This window comes from Rana temporaria, chromosome 5 (assembly GCF_905171775.1).
Source record: "Rana temporaria chromosome 5, aRanTem1.1, whole genome shotgun sequence".
Taxonomy (NCBI): Eukaryota; Metazoa; Chordata; class Amphibia; order Anura; family Ranidae; genus Rana; species Rana temporaria.
Window position 1 is genome coordinate 375,488,976 of NC_053493.1, and position 19,280 is coordinate 375,508,255.

Consider the following 19,280-nt stretch of genomic DNA (forward strand, 5'->3'; position numbering starts at 1 on the left):
TCATGTAATGGGGCACAGTCTGGCATGTAATGGGGCACAGTCTGGCATGTAATGGGGCACAGTCTGGTCATGTAATGGGGCACAGTCTGGTCATGTAATGGGGCACAGTCTGGCATGTAGTGGCATAGTCTGGCATGTAATGGGGGCACCGTGAGGCGAGGCATGACTAGTAGGAAAGGGGGTAGTCTTATACGGTGAGTATATCCCAAAACCAACATTTTGGCTGGAAAATTAGGGGGTCGTCTTATACGCCGGAAAATACGGTAGTTTAGAATTCTGTATGGTGAACTTTGCTTTCTTTGTAACATCTGCTTGTTTGGAATATGGCAGAGTGTCAGCTTGCAGTCCAGTAACAGGTGATCTATATTAGAATTTGCTGTAAACATCACAACTAATAAAGCCTTCTTTAATAAAGAAAAAAAACCTCTGGTTCTGTATCTATATCTGAAAGGCCCACAGAAAAGAAAAAATGATATATTTTCCACAAAAGAGATGGAATATTCCCGACCAGATAAAACAAGAAGAGAGCCAGGTTAAATAAGTGATCTGAAACGGCAGCATCCAAAAGGAAGTCTGGGAGCACTAAATTTTCTATGTGGAACATCATATATTTCTTTTTTTTCCTTCGGTATTTCCGATTGAAAGAAAATACAGTTTTAGTGAAGCTTTTAATGCCGTCTTAAGTGCTGGCTGCAATTAGACGTGTTTTTCTTGACTTAAGTGCCGTTTTACAGTTGATTTGAGAAACTCATCTACTCTTAAAATAAAATGGAAGGGAATTGATAACCACAGTTTGCCGTACGGTCTGTTTGTTTTGCTATGAGACATAAAGTAGTGTAGTGAGCCCATAATCTACTCCTACACACCACTTTACCCATTGCATTTGGTTGCTTAGGTCACATCAGGTAACAAGTAGAAAGCACAATGCTTTTATATATAAAAATCGTGGCTAAATCAGTTGATCACATACCATTCCATGGCCCACTGATGATCTGCAGACCGATTGCTGCTGGTCTTCCGGCGGTTTTAAATAAATTGTAGCATTAAAGGGATTCTAAAGGCATTTTTTTTTTTCTTTTAAAGCGGAGGTTCACCCGCACATGACACTATTTCCCCCTAGATGGATGCTCTTTTTGTCTAGGGGAATCGGCTAGTTGTTTTAAAATATGAGCTGTACTTACCGTTTACGAGATGCATCTTCTCCGCCGCTTCCGGGTATGGGCTGCGGGACTGGGCGTTCCTATTTTGATTGACAGTCTTCCGAGAGGCTTCCGACGGTCGCTTCCATCGCGTCACGATTTTCCGAAAGAAGCCGAACGTCGGTGCGCAGGCGCAGTATAGAGCCGCACCGACGTTCGGCTTCTTTCGGCTACGAGTGACGCGATGGATGCGACCGTCGGAAGCCTCTCGGAAGACTGTCAATCAAGAAGGAACGCCCACTCCCGAAGACCCATACCCGGAAGCGACGGAGGAGATGCATCTCGAAAACGGTAAGTACTGCTCGGATTTTAAAACAACTAGCCGATTCCCCTAGACAAAACGAGCATCCATCTAAGGGGAAAACATAAAAAAAAACATAATTGGGTGAACTCCCGCTTTAAATAGCTAACATGTTATACCTGCCTGCTCTGTGCAATGATTTTGCCCAGAGCAGCGCCGATCCTCTTCTAGAGCCGCCTTTTCTGATTGTTCGTGCATGCTCGCTATTGGGCCAGATTTCTGTGTCCATTGACACACAGAGCTTGGCTCGACTCTGCCCCCTGCTCTCTTCTGAATGCCTTAAAGCGGAGTTCCACCCAAAAGGGGAACTTCCGCTTTAAAGCGGTTGTATACCCCAAAATATGACTAGCATACTAGCTCATTATCAATTACTTACCTTAGATTAAAAGCCCCGCAGCGGTCCTCGGACACGTCCTCCATCGCCGCCATGATACCCGGAGTGACTGGCCGGAGCAGCTATGACGTCACTCCTGTGCAGGACGTCACGATCCCCGCACATGTGCAAATTTCCGGCACTTTCCGGCAGGCTCCCATTCAAGAGCCGCCGCGCTCAGTGCGCCTGCGCCGTTGTCTACAGTGAGCATGCGCCATAGACTTCGATGCCCGCTTTTCTGCAAATATCTCCTTTACCATGTAGGTTAAGGAGATATTGCAAGCACCTACAGATAAGCCTTAATGTAGGCTTATCTGTAGGTGCAAGTATGACATGAGGGTATACAACCGCTTTAAGTACTCCTCGCCCCCTTACATGCCAAATTGAATACCATTTTTTGGGGGGGAGGTGGGTTTTTTGTTTTTAAGGGGACTTCCTGTCCCACTTCCTCCTTCCCCCTAGAGGGCTGCCTAGGCGGCGACTCCTATCCCCCTAGGTGGTCTCTCCCTCTAGGCGATCTCCTGGGGCACATGACAGGTCCCAGAACGCCTATCCACTCCAAGAGCGCAGCACGACACACGCAAGCTGTCGCGGCCGGGTGCCCACAGTTTCAATGGAGGCGCCGAGGAGAGGAGCGGGTCTTTGTGCGGCCGCTTCGCTGGACCGTGGGACAGGTGAGTGACTGTTTATTAAAAGTCAGCAGCTACACTTTTTGTAGCTGCTGACTTTTAATAAACTAAAAATACCCTGATGGGTTTTACTTCCTCTTTATATCCCTGCAAAGGTAAAGCATAATGGGCTACTATGCATCGCATGGTGGGGTGACCTCGCTGCTCTAAGCATTCTGCGCCATGGCCAGCCTTGTACAGGCAGACACCATTGTTGGAGCTTTGTGGTCAAATGACGACTTAGGTGGGTTATTGCATAGACTTCCCTTCCTCTAATGTGCATTATAACTTTAGGTGTGCTGGTCTCTGTGTCTCCTTGTTTTATTGAGATCAAAAGACTCCAAACTTTCACAGAGGCAGATTGTTAGGGGACCAAAGGAAAGGTGACCGTGCAGCTGGGGTGGGGGGACGTTAACGCAGAATTGCTAAAGGCACAGCAAGAGTTTCCCAGCTACTCGTTATTGTTCCAACGTGCATAGAGGTCGACCGATATATCGGCAGGCCGATATTTGGCCGTTTTGGAGAAATCGGCATGGGCCGATTTTTATCCAAATCGGGCCGATATTTTACAATTCCCGCTAGCGATGCCACGGCTCCGGAGCTAGGCCGGAGCCGCGGCCTTTCCTGATGCTGTGACCGTGGCGGCGATTCGCGGATTGCCGCCGCGGTCACAGCATCAGGAAAGACCGCGGCTTCGGCCTAGCTCCGGAGCCGCGGCCATCTTGGTACACCCAGCGCGGCGTCCCTCCTCTGTTAACGCCCACAGAGGAGGTGGGGCCCGCGCTCGTGGGACACACACCACTCTGGTGTCTGTACTACGGGGGGCAGGGAGGGGGTGTCTATACTGGAGGGAGAGGGGGTCTGTACTGAGGGGGGGTGACACCATTTTTTGCACCAGTGCCACTTGCCATCTGCCAGTAACAATACCAGCGCCACCATCCAGTGCCATCCGCCAGTGCCAATACCAGTGCCATCATCCAGTGCCAATTAGTGCCACCTTCCATCAGTGCCAATGCCACCTGCCAGTGCCAATACCAGTGCCAATTAGTGCCACCTTCCATCAGTGCCATCCGCCAATGCCACCTGCCAGTGCCACCATCCAGTGCCACCATCCATCCAGTGCCATCCGCCAATGCCACCTTCCAGTGCCAATACCAGTGGCACCATCCAGTGCCAGTAAGTGCCACCTTCCATCCAGTGCCACCTGCCAGTGCGATCCAGTGCCACCTACCAGTGCCAACTAAAGCAATAAGTGCCACCTGCCAATGCCAACCAGTGCTAACTATTGCCACCCAGTGCCATCAACCAGTGCCATCTGCCAATCAGTGCCACCTGCTAGTACCATCTTTCAGTGCCATCCAGTGCAACCTGCCAGTGCCAATAAGTGCCTTCTGCTAGTGCCATCTTCCTTCCAGTGACAATTAGTGCCATCCAGTGCCACGAGCCAGTGCCACCAATAAAAAATAAAAATCGGCCTAAAATATCGGCCACAAAAATCGGCCAGATTTCTAAATATCGGCATCGGCCAGAGAAAAACCCATATCGGTCTACCTCTAAACGTGCATACTTGTAAATCCTACTAAAAGAACTGAAAAGTATAGAAGTTAGTGACTTTAAATTCTGTAATTGGTTAAAACGTCTTCAATCTGAATATCTATTGCTTATTTGACTATACAACTCATCGCTGACTTCGAATAGCCTTATAACATTGTGCTGGGGGACGGGACGGCGTCCGGATTAAATCTAATTGTTGTAACTAGATAAAATGTTCCATTTTATGAAAACTTGCAAATAGTTTATTTGGTTAAAACTATAAATATGTATCTGTAATGCCACGTACACACGATCATTGTTCGGCATGAAAAAAACGACGTTTTTAAAAAATGTCATTTAAAATGATGGTGTGTGGGCTTCACATCATTTTTTGTCGTTTTTCAGAACATGCTTCATTTTTTAACAACGTTTAAAGAATTTTTTGCGGGTTTGTAAAAAATGATTGTGTGTGGGCTAAAACAACGTTAAAAACCCGCACATGCTCAGAAGCAAGTTATGAGACGGGAGCGCTCATTCTGGTAAAACTACCATTTGTAATGGAGTAAGCACATTCATCACGCTGTAACAGACAGAAAAGCGTGAATCGTCTTTTACTAACACGGAATCGGCTAAAGCAGCCCCAAGGGTGGCGTCATCCGCATGGAACTTCCCCTTTATAGTGCCGTCGTACGTCACTACGCTTTCTTTGTAGGGTACCTACAAGAAAAATTTACCTGTTATGTTCCCAACAGAGCGTTGAGATCTGCTAATCAGGTCAATTTAACTGTCCCTAGGTTTAGAAAGACTACATGTGGAGGGAGGACACTGGATGTGCAGGGATCTATATTCTGGAATTCTCTACCTCTATACATAAGATGTGAGACGGATTTATTAAAATTTAGGAAGTTTTTAAAAACTTTTTTATTTTCTCAAGTGTATGGTCCGAATTAGGGTAAGATATTAGTACTTCAGTTTTTAAATGGTTAGTATGTGTTTTTATATAATTATCGTACAGTAATGGGAGACTGTTTGTATTTGTATATGTCGGTTCTATGAGCGCATCGAGGCCTTTTGGGTAATGACTGCGCTCCCAATAAGCATTTTTATAAATAAATTTTATAAATAAATTTGCTAGAGCATTTTTAAAAAAAACTGGTGTGTGGGCAACGTCGTTTTAATGATGAAGTTGGAAAAACTTTGTTTTGTCTACATGCCGAAAAACGTTGTTTTTTTTCCCATGACGAAAAATGATCGTGTGTACGCGGCATGAGGCCCCTTTCACAAGGGGTGTGCTCAGTGGGGAATCTGCTGATCCCTACCAAACAGGAGGATGGCTTGCCCATGCCTGCTCTTCTTATGCAGAGTGGAGACAGACTGCTGTCCTCTATTGGTGGTCGGATGTAAATGGACCACTTGTCTGTTTACACCCAACGGCCAGCCGAGCTGTTCTGCTACACGGATGGGCAACGGGTCCCCATCCATCTGTTTTTAGCAGATAAGATCAGACCCGATGTCGGCAGGTGCCAACGGACAGTCTGACACATGTCCATAGAGTGCAATGGATGGTATGATTGGGTTCGCCTAAAAAAACTGGCAGGTGGACCTGATCAGTCCACCTGTGTGAAAGGGGCCTTCTACAAAGATTTTTTAATTCTTTACCATTTTTAATCCTCAGATTCTCCTGATGGTGTAAAAGGGACAGGTCGGTGCATGCAGAAAGGACATGGGTTGTAGGGTTTGTTTGTTTTGCATAGGATAGGGGTCAACCTGACTCAGACCTCACCCATCCCCTTCCTTTCGTAATTTGTGCCCCCATTGTGCCTGTGTTTTGGACTCTACATTGGTGCTATTAACCACAATTGAAACAAATCCTAATGCACCATCCACTTGAGTTAGCCTTTACCACCCCTGGGTAAATGTAAGGATACGCTTGTGTGTAGCAGATCTAGTTCATAAAATGTTCATGAGAAGTTCATAAAAATCCCATAGGAAGGGTGATGTACTTCAGTAGACATTTCCACCTGAGACCGGAACAAAGCTCAGAAATTCCAAAGAAAGAACACAAGCGGGCACCAGCCAAGTGCAGCATCAATGGGCTTATTACGATTAAAAAGCCAAATGCAAACCTCACAGAAAAATAAAATCATAGAGCCAGATTCACAGTTGAAATACGCCGGCGTATCTACTGATACGCCGGCGTATTTTCAAATTTGCCGCGTCGTAGCGTTGTTTTGAATCCTCAAAACAAGTTACGACGGCTTTAGGCTTCGATCCGACAGGCGTACGCATTCGGATCGTAGGTGTAATTCTCTGGCGCCCGCTGGGTAGAGTTTGCGTCATTTTCCTGCGTCGGGTATGCAAATTAGATGTTTACGGCGATCCACAAAGGTACGCGCATTCGCTTACGTCGCCGCTAGTCGGCTTTTCCCGTCGTAAAGTTACGAGTCCTCTTTAGTGTAAGACGTCCGGGAATACGAAACGACGTAACGCATGTCGCCGTTCAAAAAATACGTCGGGGCGCCGTAATTTCGCGCAAAGCACGGCGGGAAATTTCCTAACGGCGCATGCGCAGAACGTTCGGCACGGGAACGCGCCTAATTTAAATGGTACACGCCCCATTTGAATTAGACGGGCTTGCGCCGGACGGCTTTACGCTACGCCGCCGCAAGTTTACACGCAAGTGCTTTGTGAATCAAGCACTTACAACGAAAACTTGCGGCGGAGTAACGTAAAGGGGATACGTTACGCCGCCGTAATTGTTCGTGAATCTGGCCCATAGAGCTTTTCTGTAGCCATGCCACACTGGATGGAAGCCGTGCACCAGAAGAGCCGCTTGTGAAAGCAAACAGTGTGTAGTCAGTGAGGAAACCAAGTCCAATGCTCCAGGAGGAATCGGAGGGCCCTGCTCGTTAAAATCGGAGGGCCCTGCTTGTTAAAGCTTACAATCTAAGAGGGAGGGGGAAATGATGCAAAAGGTGATAGCTAAGAGGGATGGGCTGATGGCGAAAATAAAAGTACAATAGTTCCAGAAGAATGCTTGTAATCCAAAGCATTTATATATCAAAGCGAGTTTCCACATAGGAATCAATGGAAACTCAGATGATTTGTTCCAGTGTCACTGCTAGCGTGTATGCAGTACTGCATGTGGCCAGAGGTGGGGGGAGGCGCTCAGAGATGTTAGCAACCGTGTGTCTCCGACTGTCCGACCCTCACCTCTGGCCAAATGCAGTACTGCACACCCCAGAGGCACGAATCCTGCAGTCCTGAAATAAAAGTCGTACTGCGAAACGTTTGTAAACCACGTTAATCGCAATCTGAGGTTGTACAGTTAGGTGGGGGCAGGATAGGTGTAGTAGGAGATAGTCGGACAGAAGTCCTGGAGGCGAGCATGGGAGGAGGTGACAAGGGAGCTACAGAGCAGGAGGTCTTGGGAGAAAAAAAAGAGAATCATTTGGTTTGTATTTTGAGACCAGGTTAGTGATTTAGCAGGGTGGGGAGCTCAATTGTGGATTGCTTTGTAAGTTAGTATTTTTGACAGGTACCTGCTCTCCCACTTCCGGTCAGATCGCCTAGGCCTATTTGGACATATCACAGGTCCCAGAAAGATGCAGGACCAATCGGATAGAGCGGCTTTCCGCATTCGCAGTGAGCAGCCGGCTGTGAAGCCGCAAGCGGTCACTGCCAGCTGCCCACAGATGACATGTTGGTGTTCTGTTGAAATAGCCAACTTGTCAAAATCTTCAACTATGTCACTTTCGGTGACTCGCCAGCAGATTTCGATGAGTTGGCTGTACTAGCAATGCGCTTGCCTGCACCCGATAGAATTATAAAAAACCCCGGCAGCTGCTGAAGAACTTAATGAGTTTTCCTCGGGTTTACCAATCACTGCAGTGCGCATGCACAAGGTACGTCGCTAACCTTTTTTGAAAACTCGTTCTCCATCAGCTGCTGGGGATTTCTGTTATTCTGTTTGGTGCATGCGTGTGCATGGCCCATAGGACCAACTCATTGAAATCTGCTGCTGGAGAATCACCGGAAGTGACGTAGATGGATATTTTGACGAGTTGGCTATTTCTACAGAACACCAGCACCGGGGACCGAAGCTTGATGACGGCCACAGGCATCATTCGGATATACCCCCACAAATTGAAGGACGTCATATGATGGCCTAGGGGCACCAAGAGGTTAAAGGGGTTGTAAAGGTAAAACATTTTTTCCCCTAAATTGTTTCCTTTACTTTAGTGCAGTCCTCCTTCACCTACCTCATCCTTCCATTTTGCTTTTAAATGTTCTTATTTCTTCTGAGAAATCACTTCCTGTTCTTCTGTCTGTATCTCCACACAGTAATGCAAGGCTTTCTTCCTGGTGTGGAGTGTCTTGCTCACCCCCTCCCTTGGACTACATGAGAGTCAGGATGCCCACTAACGCACAGCTCCTTTCTCTATCTGCAATGTAGAGAGTGTCTTGACTCTCCTGTAGCCCAAGGGGGGGGGCAAGCACGACACTCCACACCAGGTAGAAAGCCTCACATTACTGTGTGGAGTTACAGACAGAAGAACAGGAAGTGAGGATTTCTCAGAAGAAATAAGGACATTTAAAAGCAAAATGGAAGGATGAGGTAAGTGAAGGAGGACTGCACTAAGGTAAAGGAAGCTATTTAGGGGGATTTTTTTTTTCAACCCCTTTAAGTAAAGCTGAAGCCTGCTAGCAGCTTGTTTAAAGTGACAATCGGCACTCCCATTAAGATCTGTTCAACATTTACAAACTGGAGCTGAAGGGTGCTTTAAAAGCTTCAACAAAGCTTGCTGAAAGCTCTACAAAAGCTTGCTGTACCCGCTGCTCTTATAGAAGATGAAGCCCGTGTGAAACATGCTGAAGAACTCTTCTTTAACTTCTTCAGACCCGCGCTATAGCCGAATGACGGCTACAGCGCAGACCTGAAAATCCAACTGGATGTCAATTGATGTCCGCCCCTTAGGGCGTTCCCCGCGCGCACAGCGGGGAAACTCTGTGTTGGCCGTGTCCCTTGGACACAGCCAATTACAGTTCGCCGTGAACGGCCAATCAGAGTGGCCGTTTGCGATGCGATCTGTTCGGCCAATGAGAGATGATCTCATATGTAAACATATGAGATCATCTCTCATTGCCGTTTTACACAGAGACAGCGTCCTGTCTCTGAAGAGGAGACCGATCTGTGTCCCTTGTACATAGAGACACAGATCGGTCACCCCCCCAGTCACCCCCCCTCCACCTACAGTTAGAACACAATGCAGGGAATACATTTAACCCCTTCCTCACCCCCTAGTGTTAACCCCTTCAATGCCAGTCACATTTATACTGTAATTAGTGCATATTTATAGCACTGATCGCAGTATAAATGTGAATGGCGCCAAAAATGTGTCAAATGTGTCCGATGTGTCGGCCATAACGTCGCAGTCCCAATAAAAATCGCAGATCGCCGCCATTTCTAGTAAAAAAAAATAATAATAAAAAATAATAATTCTGTCCCCTATTTTGTAGGCGCTATAACTTTTGCGCAAACCAGTCGCTTATTGCGATTTTTTTTTTTACCAAAAATATGTAGAATAATAAGTATCGGCCTAATCTGAGAATTTTTTTTTTTTTTTATTGGGATATTTATTATAGCAACAAGTAAAACATATTGTATTTTTTTCAAAATTGTCGCACTTTTTTGTTTAAAGTGGAAAAAATAAAAACCGCACAGGCGATCAAATACCACCAAAAGAAAGCTCTACTTGTGGGGAAAAAAGGACGTCAATTTTGTTTGGGAGCCATGTTGCACGACCGCGCAATTGTTGGTTAAAGCGACGCAGTGCCGAAAGCTGAAATTTCACCTGGGCAGGAGGGGGGTATATGTGCCCAGTAAGCAAGTGGTTAAGCTAAGCTACTTTGTTTTGATGGAATTCTGCCTTTTTCCAGAAGTGTGCCAAGTGTATTTTTTTAAAAAGAAGAAAAAGGTATCTTTGCACCGACTCGTTCTACTCTATGATGTAAAACTTTCAGCTAACACCTCTTCTTAACTTGTCCAGTGCAGATGTTTCATAAGACAAACACCCCATGTAAAGTCCACTGACTAGTATAACGTGTCGGAGAGCGATGTGTTAGAACATCTTTTTTTTTTTCTAGCTATTCCTGGGAGAAATAATACTTATAAAAGTCTGTTTTCCGGAATTAGCAGAATGGCTAATTCCACATTTGGGTGACAAATGTTAGAAGTGAAGCTAGCCACGTGATGGCATATCCTCCTCCTGCCATAGTTTACACTGGTGTGGGGATGTCGGCGAGCGCCAAGTTATCGGTAGGTAGGGAAAGTTGGCGGCTAGTCGTGTTTTCTATGCCTTTGACCCTTGCCAGGTTTTCAGATGTATTGACGCTCACTGATACTTAGACTTCTCGGTTATAATTTCCAGGGGTCTGTATGTGAAGAAGTGCTTGTTCTTAGCCGGCTTTGTAAGAAATACTACCCAAGAGTGGTTTTTGGTCAGGTTTAAAAACTCCTCCATGTAAAAACACTGACAGCTTTATGAGAGATATGAGATTGCTCCTGGCAAGTCAAGCCCTTGTCGGGGTTGTTCTGTGTACACATGGAAAATCATTTTCTCTCTACTCGCTCATATTTTAGATGGATTCTCGGTGTCTCGCTAATCTCGCCTTTCATCGTGCTCTGCAACGTGCAATGAATTCATTTTATCCTTTTGTGGCTTTTTCACAAGATGTTTCCATTGATTCCATGGAAGAAATCGGGTTTGTGCGTTCATCTCAGCTTTCTGTTCAGCAAGGAAGCAAAGGGCCCTAAGACTCAAATGAACTCTTCTAATTTATTACTGAAATGTAGTCCAGCTTCATATAGATTAATAAACGTGCCTGGTTTTTACTTTGCTGCTCCGGCAAAGGTTCACAGTCCCTGAGCTGTCGGAGCATAGCGGATTTGTACCATGGCTCTCACATACAAGTTCTCTTGCGGTCCGACATGCTATATTCCTCAAAACAAAAACATTTAATATACCGTATTTTCCGGCGTATAAGACGACTGGGCGTATAAGACGACCCCCTAATTTTCCAGAAAAAAATTTGGTTTTGGCATATACTCACTGTATAAGACTACCCCCTTCTTACTAGTCTTTCTGGAAGCTGAGGGGTAGCCAGAACCGCTGACAGAAACAGGCTTTTTCAAATCTCACTATGCCATCACTTGCCCCTCACTGTGCCATCACTTGCCCCTCACTGTGCCATCACTTGCCCCTCACTGTGCCATCACTTGCCCCTCACTGTGCCATCACTTGCCCCTCACTGTGCCATCACTTGCCCCTCACTGTGCCATCACTTGCCCCTCACTGTGCCATCACTTGCCCCTCACTGTGCCATCACTTGCCCCTCACTGTGCCATCACTTGCCCCTCACTGTGCCATCACTTGCCCCTCACTGTGCCATCACTTGTTGCCCCCCAGTGCAATCACTGCAAACACTCACTTTTTTGCAGGCGGTGACAGTCTCCGTGCTCCGAGCGCGAGCATCAATGATTTGAAAGCCGCGCCTTCTCTTCAGAGTGTTCTGTGATAGGCAGAACACAAATGTTCCCAGCAGCGCCTCTGTTCTGTTTTCCGCCTATCACGGACGTCTTCTCATCTCGTCCGAGGATGAGAAGGCATCTGTGATAGGAGGAACACAGAACAGAGGCGCTGCTGGGAAGATTTGTGTTCCTCCTATCACAGAACACTCTGAGGAGAAGGAGCGTCTTTTAAATCATTCACGCTCGCAGCACGGAGACTGTCACCGCTGGAAAAAAAAGTGAGCACGGAGACCGTACCCGGCGTATAAGACGACCCCCAACTTTGGATGCATGTTTTTGCATCCAGAAAGTCGTCTTATACGCCGGAAAATACGGTACTGTAGCTCACCAGTCCTTGGGTGTAGTGGTTGCGTTTTTTTAATCTCTTTAGACCGATATAGTGATATAAATGTGTATAGTGTCCAGTCCGATTAGATAATTGATATTTAGATGTTAGTATGATGACTATAAATTTGTTGTTCCGCAGCAACACACAGGCTCTCCAGAGAACGCATTTTAATTAACTTCCAATAACGAACAAAGTCCAAATTCCACAGATGATACAAAATCCAACAGAGTAATTCAAAGTCTCATCTTAGACCTGTGCCATATTTCTCAGAGAATACATAGAGAATATAGATTCTGATCACCTCCAGACCAACATATATTCATACAGAGAATACATAGGGAGTATATATTCTCTGAGTGACAAGGCTCACCTCCAAGTTTATATTCTCTATCCACTGAATAACTGAGCAATTTGATTGGCCGTCTTTGATCTACATCCTGTCTTTCAGAGTGGCAGGTAATGACCCCAGCCGGAGTCACTAATTAGTATTAGGGAGCTAATTAGTATACATCCTTGCATACCAATAAGCTCCCTCTAATAAGTAATTAGATTACATGTGGCCTGAGTAATAAATTCACCCTGTCTCTTTGCCTATTGACAATCGACAAGCCTCTTTTGATGTGTAACATGTAATTACAGGTTGCTGAAATCTGGCCTGGTCAATTTTGGAGATATATATATATATATATATATAACATCCCACATAAATCGGCCAACATATTACAACAACCGGTTTTAGTGCTAGAAATAGCGCCTGTAAACTGCCTCCCATTCATTGCAATGGGTGCTTTCACACCTGGGCGGTGCGCTTGTGGGATGTTGGAAAAAGTCCTGCAAGCAGCATCTTTGGGGTGGTTTGGGAGTACTGTATACAGCGCTCCCAAAACACCCTGCCCATTGCATTGAATGGTCAGCGCTTTGGAAGCGCCACAACACAGGTGTTTTTAACCCCTTCTCTGGGTGAAAGAGCTGCACAAAAGCGCTGCTCTACGGCTGGCGCTTTCAGTATGGAAGCGGCCCTATTTTCCCCTGGTAATTATAAAAATAACACACTTCCTGTCTGTTCATGTCTACGCTTTACCCTCCACTGTATTTATGGGGACAGCCTTGATTGTCACACAGTTTGGACTTCAAACCTGCCTGCCTTTTGTTAATCTCCATTACATAGTGGATTTATGGGAATTAGTAGTTTACACAATAAAGATAAGGATGCTTGTGCTTTTTTTTTTCCCTTCCCAGGAAGGGACAAGGCAGGCTCCATTTCTGGCAAGATCAACAGGTATTTTCTGAACTTGCTGAAAATGTTCTTAGGCTAAAAAAAAATGAGATTTATACAGCCACTACATCTACGGACTGGTAAGCTGCTATATATTAAAAGAGAAGTTCGGGATATGAAAAATATAAATATATTTATACTTGCCTAGTTGGATAAAGCATCGATCCCCCGCCGTTTCTGAAGTGAGAAAAAGGCGATCAAACATATCTGATACTTTAGTTCTCCCTTCCGCTCTAAGCAGAGAGTCGGAACTGTTAGTAGCTCTCCCCTCCAGTGCTCACTGGAGTGCTGGGCTGTATTGGGGGTGGGAGGGGCTGGCTCCATCTCTCGCTGTTCATTGACACAATGCATGTGGATGCTTTTCTTACTGGCTTTGTCAACGAGGTTCCATCTTTCAGGGGATTCTGTATGAAGCCTTAAAGCACAGATCCTGTTTCTTTAAAGCATGTTTTACAGCACAGTGCTTGTGCTGTATAATTTGGCCCCCTGTATCACCTGAAACACCTGGCTGATCCTGCCTTGCTATACCATCCCCTCTGTAAACTGACCACAATGTCAGGGCTCAGGAGCCATGATACACCGTGGTCAGTTTACAGAGGGTAAGGTATCATTGCTGCTGAGCCCTGACATCGCGGTCAGTCTACGTGCCTCTGTCATCTCCTGTCCTCCATCCTCTCCTCCGACCTCTCCACCTTGCCTCCCTGAGTGAGTGAGAAACTTATATAGCGCAACGCCTGCGAACTGAATCGCCTCTGGGCGCTTAGTATCCTTTCCCTGACTGAACTTGCCCTCAGAAAAGATGGGTTTTGATTTTTTTTCTGAAGGCCAGGTAATTCACCTCCGAGCGGATGCTGGTTGGTAGAGCGTTCCATAGTCTAGGTCCTTGGACTGCAAATCTACGTTCTCCTTTGGACTTGTATCTGGCTTTGGGTATCTGGAGTAGATTTTGATTGGTGGATCGCAGAATGCGATTGGGATTATGAGCTTTTAGTTTTTCGCATGGATATTGGGGGGCATTTCCTTGGACACACTTATGCATCAGACAGAGTGCCTTGAAAGTGATTCTGTCTTTTACTGGCAACCAATGAAGGGATCTCAGTGAAGGCGAGATTGATTGCCATGGTTAGTCAGCTCTGTGTCCGTGCCTGCCCCCTCCCCTCCTGCTGCTCAAATTACTGTTATTTTGTTACAGTATCCTCTCTGTTTATGTATGTAATGTGCTCCTGTGTCTGTGCCTTATAAAAATAATGCAGTATATACCCATTTACAGAGCGCCAATCGGTGTTCATGTGACCCACGGCTTTTTCCTCCCCTCCTTCTCCTCCTGACTGAGGTCGAGCAGCCGAGAGAGGAGAAAGCCGACATGTCAAGTGAGTGCCGATTGGCGCTTTGTAAACTGGTATATACTGCATTATTTTTATAAGGCACAGACACAGGAGCACATTGCATACATAAAAAGGTAATTCTATAATTTTACATTGGTGGGTTAACAGGCACTTTAAAGAGGGAGTTCACCCTAAAAAAAATTTTTAACCTTAGATTGATGCTCATTTTGTCTAGGGGAATCGGCTAGTTGTTTTTAAAGTCGAAGCTGTACTTACCTTTTTAGAGAGCGATCTTCTCTGCCGCTTCCGGGTATGGTCTTCGGGACTGGGCGTTCCTATTTTGATTGACAGTCTTCCGACAGGCTTCCGACGGTCGCCACCGAAGTCGACAAAAGTAGTGCAGGAACAATGATTTGGAAATCAGTGTGTGCCGCAAAGTCGGCGTGGCACCAATTGGGACAGTGCCATTGCTAGCAATAAGCTGCGATTTAGCATGCGTTTTGACATGTCAAACCGCACCGATGTGGACCGGGGTGAATGCAGGTTTGCACTAGGGGTGTCTGGGAGGGAGGTTTGCCCTAGGGTGTCTGGGAGGGAGGTTTGCACTGGGGTGTGTGGAAGGGAGGTTTGCACAGAGGTGTCTGGGAGGGAGGTTTGCACAGAGGTGTCTGGGAGGGAGGTTTGCACAGGCGTGTCTGGAAGGGAGGTTTGCCCTGGGGTGTCTGGAAGGGAGGTTTGCCCTGGGGTGTCTGGAAGGGAGGTTTGCCCTGAGGTGTCTGGAAGGGAGGCTTGCACGGAAGTGTCTGGAAGGGAGGCTTGCACGGAGGTGTCTGGAAGGGAGGTTTGCACAGAGGTGTCTGGAAGGGAGGTTTGCCCTGGGGTGTCTGGAAGGGAGGTTTGCACGGAGGTGTCTGGAAGGGAGGTTTGCACGGAGGTGTCTGGAAGGGAGGTTTGCATGGAGGTGTCTGGAAGGGAGGTTTGCACAGGGGTATCTGGGAGGGAGGTTTGCACGGAGGTGTCTGGAAGGGAGGTTTGCACGGAGGTGTCTGGGAGGGAGGTTTGCACAGGGAATCCGGGAGGGAGGTTTGCACGGGGGTGTCTGGGAGGGAGGTTTGCACAGGGGTGTCTGGAAGGGAGGTGTGCACGGAGGTGTCTGGGAGGGAGGTTTGCACAGGGGTGTCTGGAAGGGAGGTTTGCACGGTGGTGTCTGGAAGGGAGGTTTGCACGGTGGTGTCTGGAAGGGAGGTTTGCACGGAGGTGTCTGGAAGGGAGGTTTGCACGGAGGTGTCTGGAAGGGAGGTTTGCACGGAGGTGTCTGGAAGGGAGGTTTGCACGGAGGTGTCTGGAAGGGAGGTTTGCACGGAGGTGTCTGGAAGGGAGGTTTGCACGGAGGTGTCTGGAAGGGAGGTGTGCACGGAGGTGTCTGGAAGGGAGGTGTGCACGGAGGTGTCTGGAAGGGAGGTGTGCACGGAGGTGTCTGGAAGGGAGGTGTGCACGGAGGTGTCTGGAAGGGAGGTGTGCACGGAGGTGTCTGGAAGGGAGGTGTGCACGGAGGTGTCTGGAAGGGAGGTTTGCACGGAAGGGTCTGGAAGGGAGGTTTGCACGGAGGTGTCGTATCGGAATCGCACCTGAACGGCTGAGCAACTACCTTTGACAATCGCATTGAAAACTGACACTGCATAAAGTAAAAAAATGAAAACCACATGCCCGGAACTGCATGTCCTAGGTGTTGCCGATATGATTTTTGCATTCATGTGCCAGACAGGGCTGTGCTCCGTGGCAGAGCTGTGTAAGCCCCAGACTGGATGGAAATACAAATCTTGTCACAGGTAAAGCAGCTCCTATATACTGTATGTATTCCATCTGTGTATTATGCCTGGCGTCTCGGCTTTATAGACGCAGATTTACCCTAAAAGACTGCAATATAAAGGTAATAGATCCATTGTAATGTGTGTCAGTCTCGGGTGTAATTATCCTAGACATATGTGTTTGTGTGATCATGAGACTACTTACAATTCTGTAATCTAAGGATACATTTTACAAAACTCTGCACATCTATAAATCGCACTATATATAATTTTTTTGTACTTTTTTGACCAGGCTGCCATATAATATGCTCAACATCTGACATTACCTTTTCCAGAAATGCGTGACAAAATGAAGACTTGGCGGGAGGAGAACTACAGGAACGGTGAACACATCATTGAAGTCGGTGAAGAGTTGCTAAACGAGCACGCTTCCAAACTCGGAGACGATAGTAAGTTTATTATACACATCAATTTCAGTTGAGCGAGGGGCTGGCGTTACTCACACCTGTTCCCCGGTAATATCCCCAGCGAGACCCTATCATTCCAATTGGTGTCGGGAGAAGTTTATATGTGCTTGTGAGCGGCTCAGGGCTTTACATTCTGTAATAAAAACTGTGTTTCTCATTACTTTCTGTGGCTGCGGATCTTTCCATCTGCTGGCAAAAAATGATGAAATGTACATTTTTTTTTTTTTTTTTTTTACTATCATGGAAACCTGCCGCCTTTTGTCTACGTTTTTTTTATACAGACAACCCATGTATTCGCAAATTCATCTTCCACTTAGAGGAACTCCAGCCAACATATTACATTTTGTATAGATTGGAGAGGGGATTATTTGTCATATTTCTGTTGCTGCCTGTGTCCCCATTGGGGAGATTTTTCTTTTCTTCCTGCCCTGGTCACACCCAAGGCTATGGCTGCGGATTGGACTTCCTGTTTCCCATCTCTTGAGTAAGTCTTCATCAACTGGAGGACCATTGACACTGTTACTAACACATAATAATTTCACCAAAGAAATAAATGCAGATTAAACTCGAGAGAGGAGTCTGGAAGTTCAGCTTTCATCAGCACCCTGGATGTTACCAGTATAGGAAATGAGGGGATATATTTCAAGTGGACACCCAGGATTGTAGTACTGTGCGCTCATGAAGGTGAGGCATGCGTCCTAGGGGGTCAACCGGTTATTGGGTCGCCGATATTCACGTTTTTTAACCACTTAAGCCCCGGACCTTTAGGCAGCTAAATGCCCAGGCCAGGTTTTGCGATTCGGCACTGCGTCGCTTTAAGAGACAATTGCGCGGTCGTGCGACGTGGCTCCCAAACAAAATTGGTGTCCTTTTTTCCCCACAAAGCTTTCTTTTGGTGGTATTTGATCACCTCTGCGGTTTTTATTTTTTGCGCTATAAACAAAAATAGAGCGACAATTTTGAAAAAAATTCAATATTTTTTACTTTTTGCTATAATAAATATCCCCCAAAAACATATATAAAAAAATTTTTTTTCCTCAGTTTAGGCCGATACGTATTCTTCTACCTATTTTTTGGTAAAAAAAATCCCAATAAGCGTTTATCGATTGGTTTGCGCAAAATTTATAGCGTTTACAAAATAGGGGATAGTTTTATTGCATTTTTATTAATTATTATTTTTTTACTACTAATGGCAGCGATCAGCGTTTTTTTTCGTGACTGCGACATTATGGTGGACACTTCGGACAATTTTGACACATTTTTGGGACAATTGTCATTTTCACAGCAAAAAATGCATTTAAATTGCATTGTTTATTGTGAAAATGACAGTTGCAGTTTGGGAGTTAAACACAGGGGGCGCTGTAGGATTTAGTGTTCACCTAGTGTGTGTTTACAACTGTAGGGGGGTGTGGCTGTAGGAATGACGTCATCGATCGAGTCTCCCTTATATAAGGGATCACTCAATCGATGCAGCGCCATAGTGAAGCACGGGGAAGCCGTGTTTACATACGGCTCTCCCCGTGCTTCAGCTCCGGGGAGCGATCGCGACGGAGCGGCTATAAACGAATAGCCGCGCCGTCGTCCCGGATCGCTCCCCGAGGGAACCCGACTGCCGCATGTAACGGGGGGGGTCCCGATCGGACCCCCCACCCGCTAGAAGGCAAGGACGTACCTGTACGCCCATTTGCCTGTACCTGCCATTCTGTGGACGTACATATACATGCGGCGGTCGGGAAGGGGTTAAAGTATCGACCATAAACGTACCACTATTGCTTCAAGAAGTTGTTTTGAATACTTTCATGTGCAGAGGAGGGGTTTGGGGTCTTATAGACTCCATATCCCTCCATAAAGAGGATCTGTCACTGCCTATTACTGTCACAAAGATGTTGCATTCCTTGTGACAGCAATAAAAGTGATAAAAAACTAAAAAGTTTAAAAGGACAGTGTAACAAAAAATGTTTTTAAATGTACAAAATTTCGACATCTGCCTGAAAGGTGTCCAAAAAAATCTGTATTGTATCGGCCCTGAAAAAATGATATCGGTCAACCCCTAATGCATGCTCTCTCACCTATATGGATATTGGAGGACCTGAACTAGTGCAATGTATTCAGCTATATTTTACATGAACACGTCGAACCGCTTTACTCTGCATGATTCACTCATTATGATCTTCGTGCTTACCGCTGCAATTACAGGCACCTTTTGATGCACGTTCCTGTTTTAAATATAAATATGAGTGCATTTCATTCTTGCTAGTAAGGGCAGACGGTAAAACTTTCCGCTTCAGCGTTTACAACTACAGTATTTATCGACGTATACCGCACACTTTTTTCCCCTTAAAATCGGGAAAATCGTGGGTGCGCGATATACGCCGATCCCCGCTGTCTAGAGCCGATCGCTCGGCCACACC

At 46.2% G+C, this 19,280-nt stretch overlaps 1 protein-coding gene across 1 annotated transcript in view; it reads left to right on the plus strand.

Moving 5' to 3' along the window:
• The window catches only part of EMC2 (ER membrane protein complex subunit 2), a 127,690-nt gene that overhangs the window by 12,437 nt on the left and 95,973 nt on the right, over positions 1 to 19,280 (plus strand). Inside the window, exon 3 of the mRNA XM_040354853.1 lies at positions 16,738 to 16,851. Within this exon, the coding sequence (XP_040210787.1) occupies positions 16,738 to 16,851 (114 nt within the window). The remainder of the gene's footprint in view (positions 1 to 16,737; positions 16,852 to 19,280) is intronic.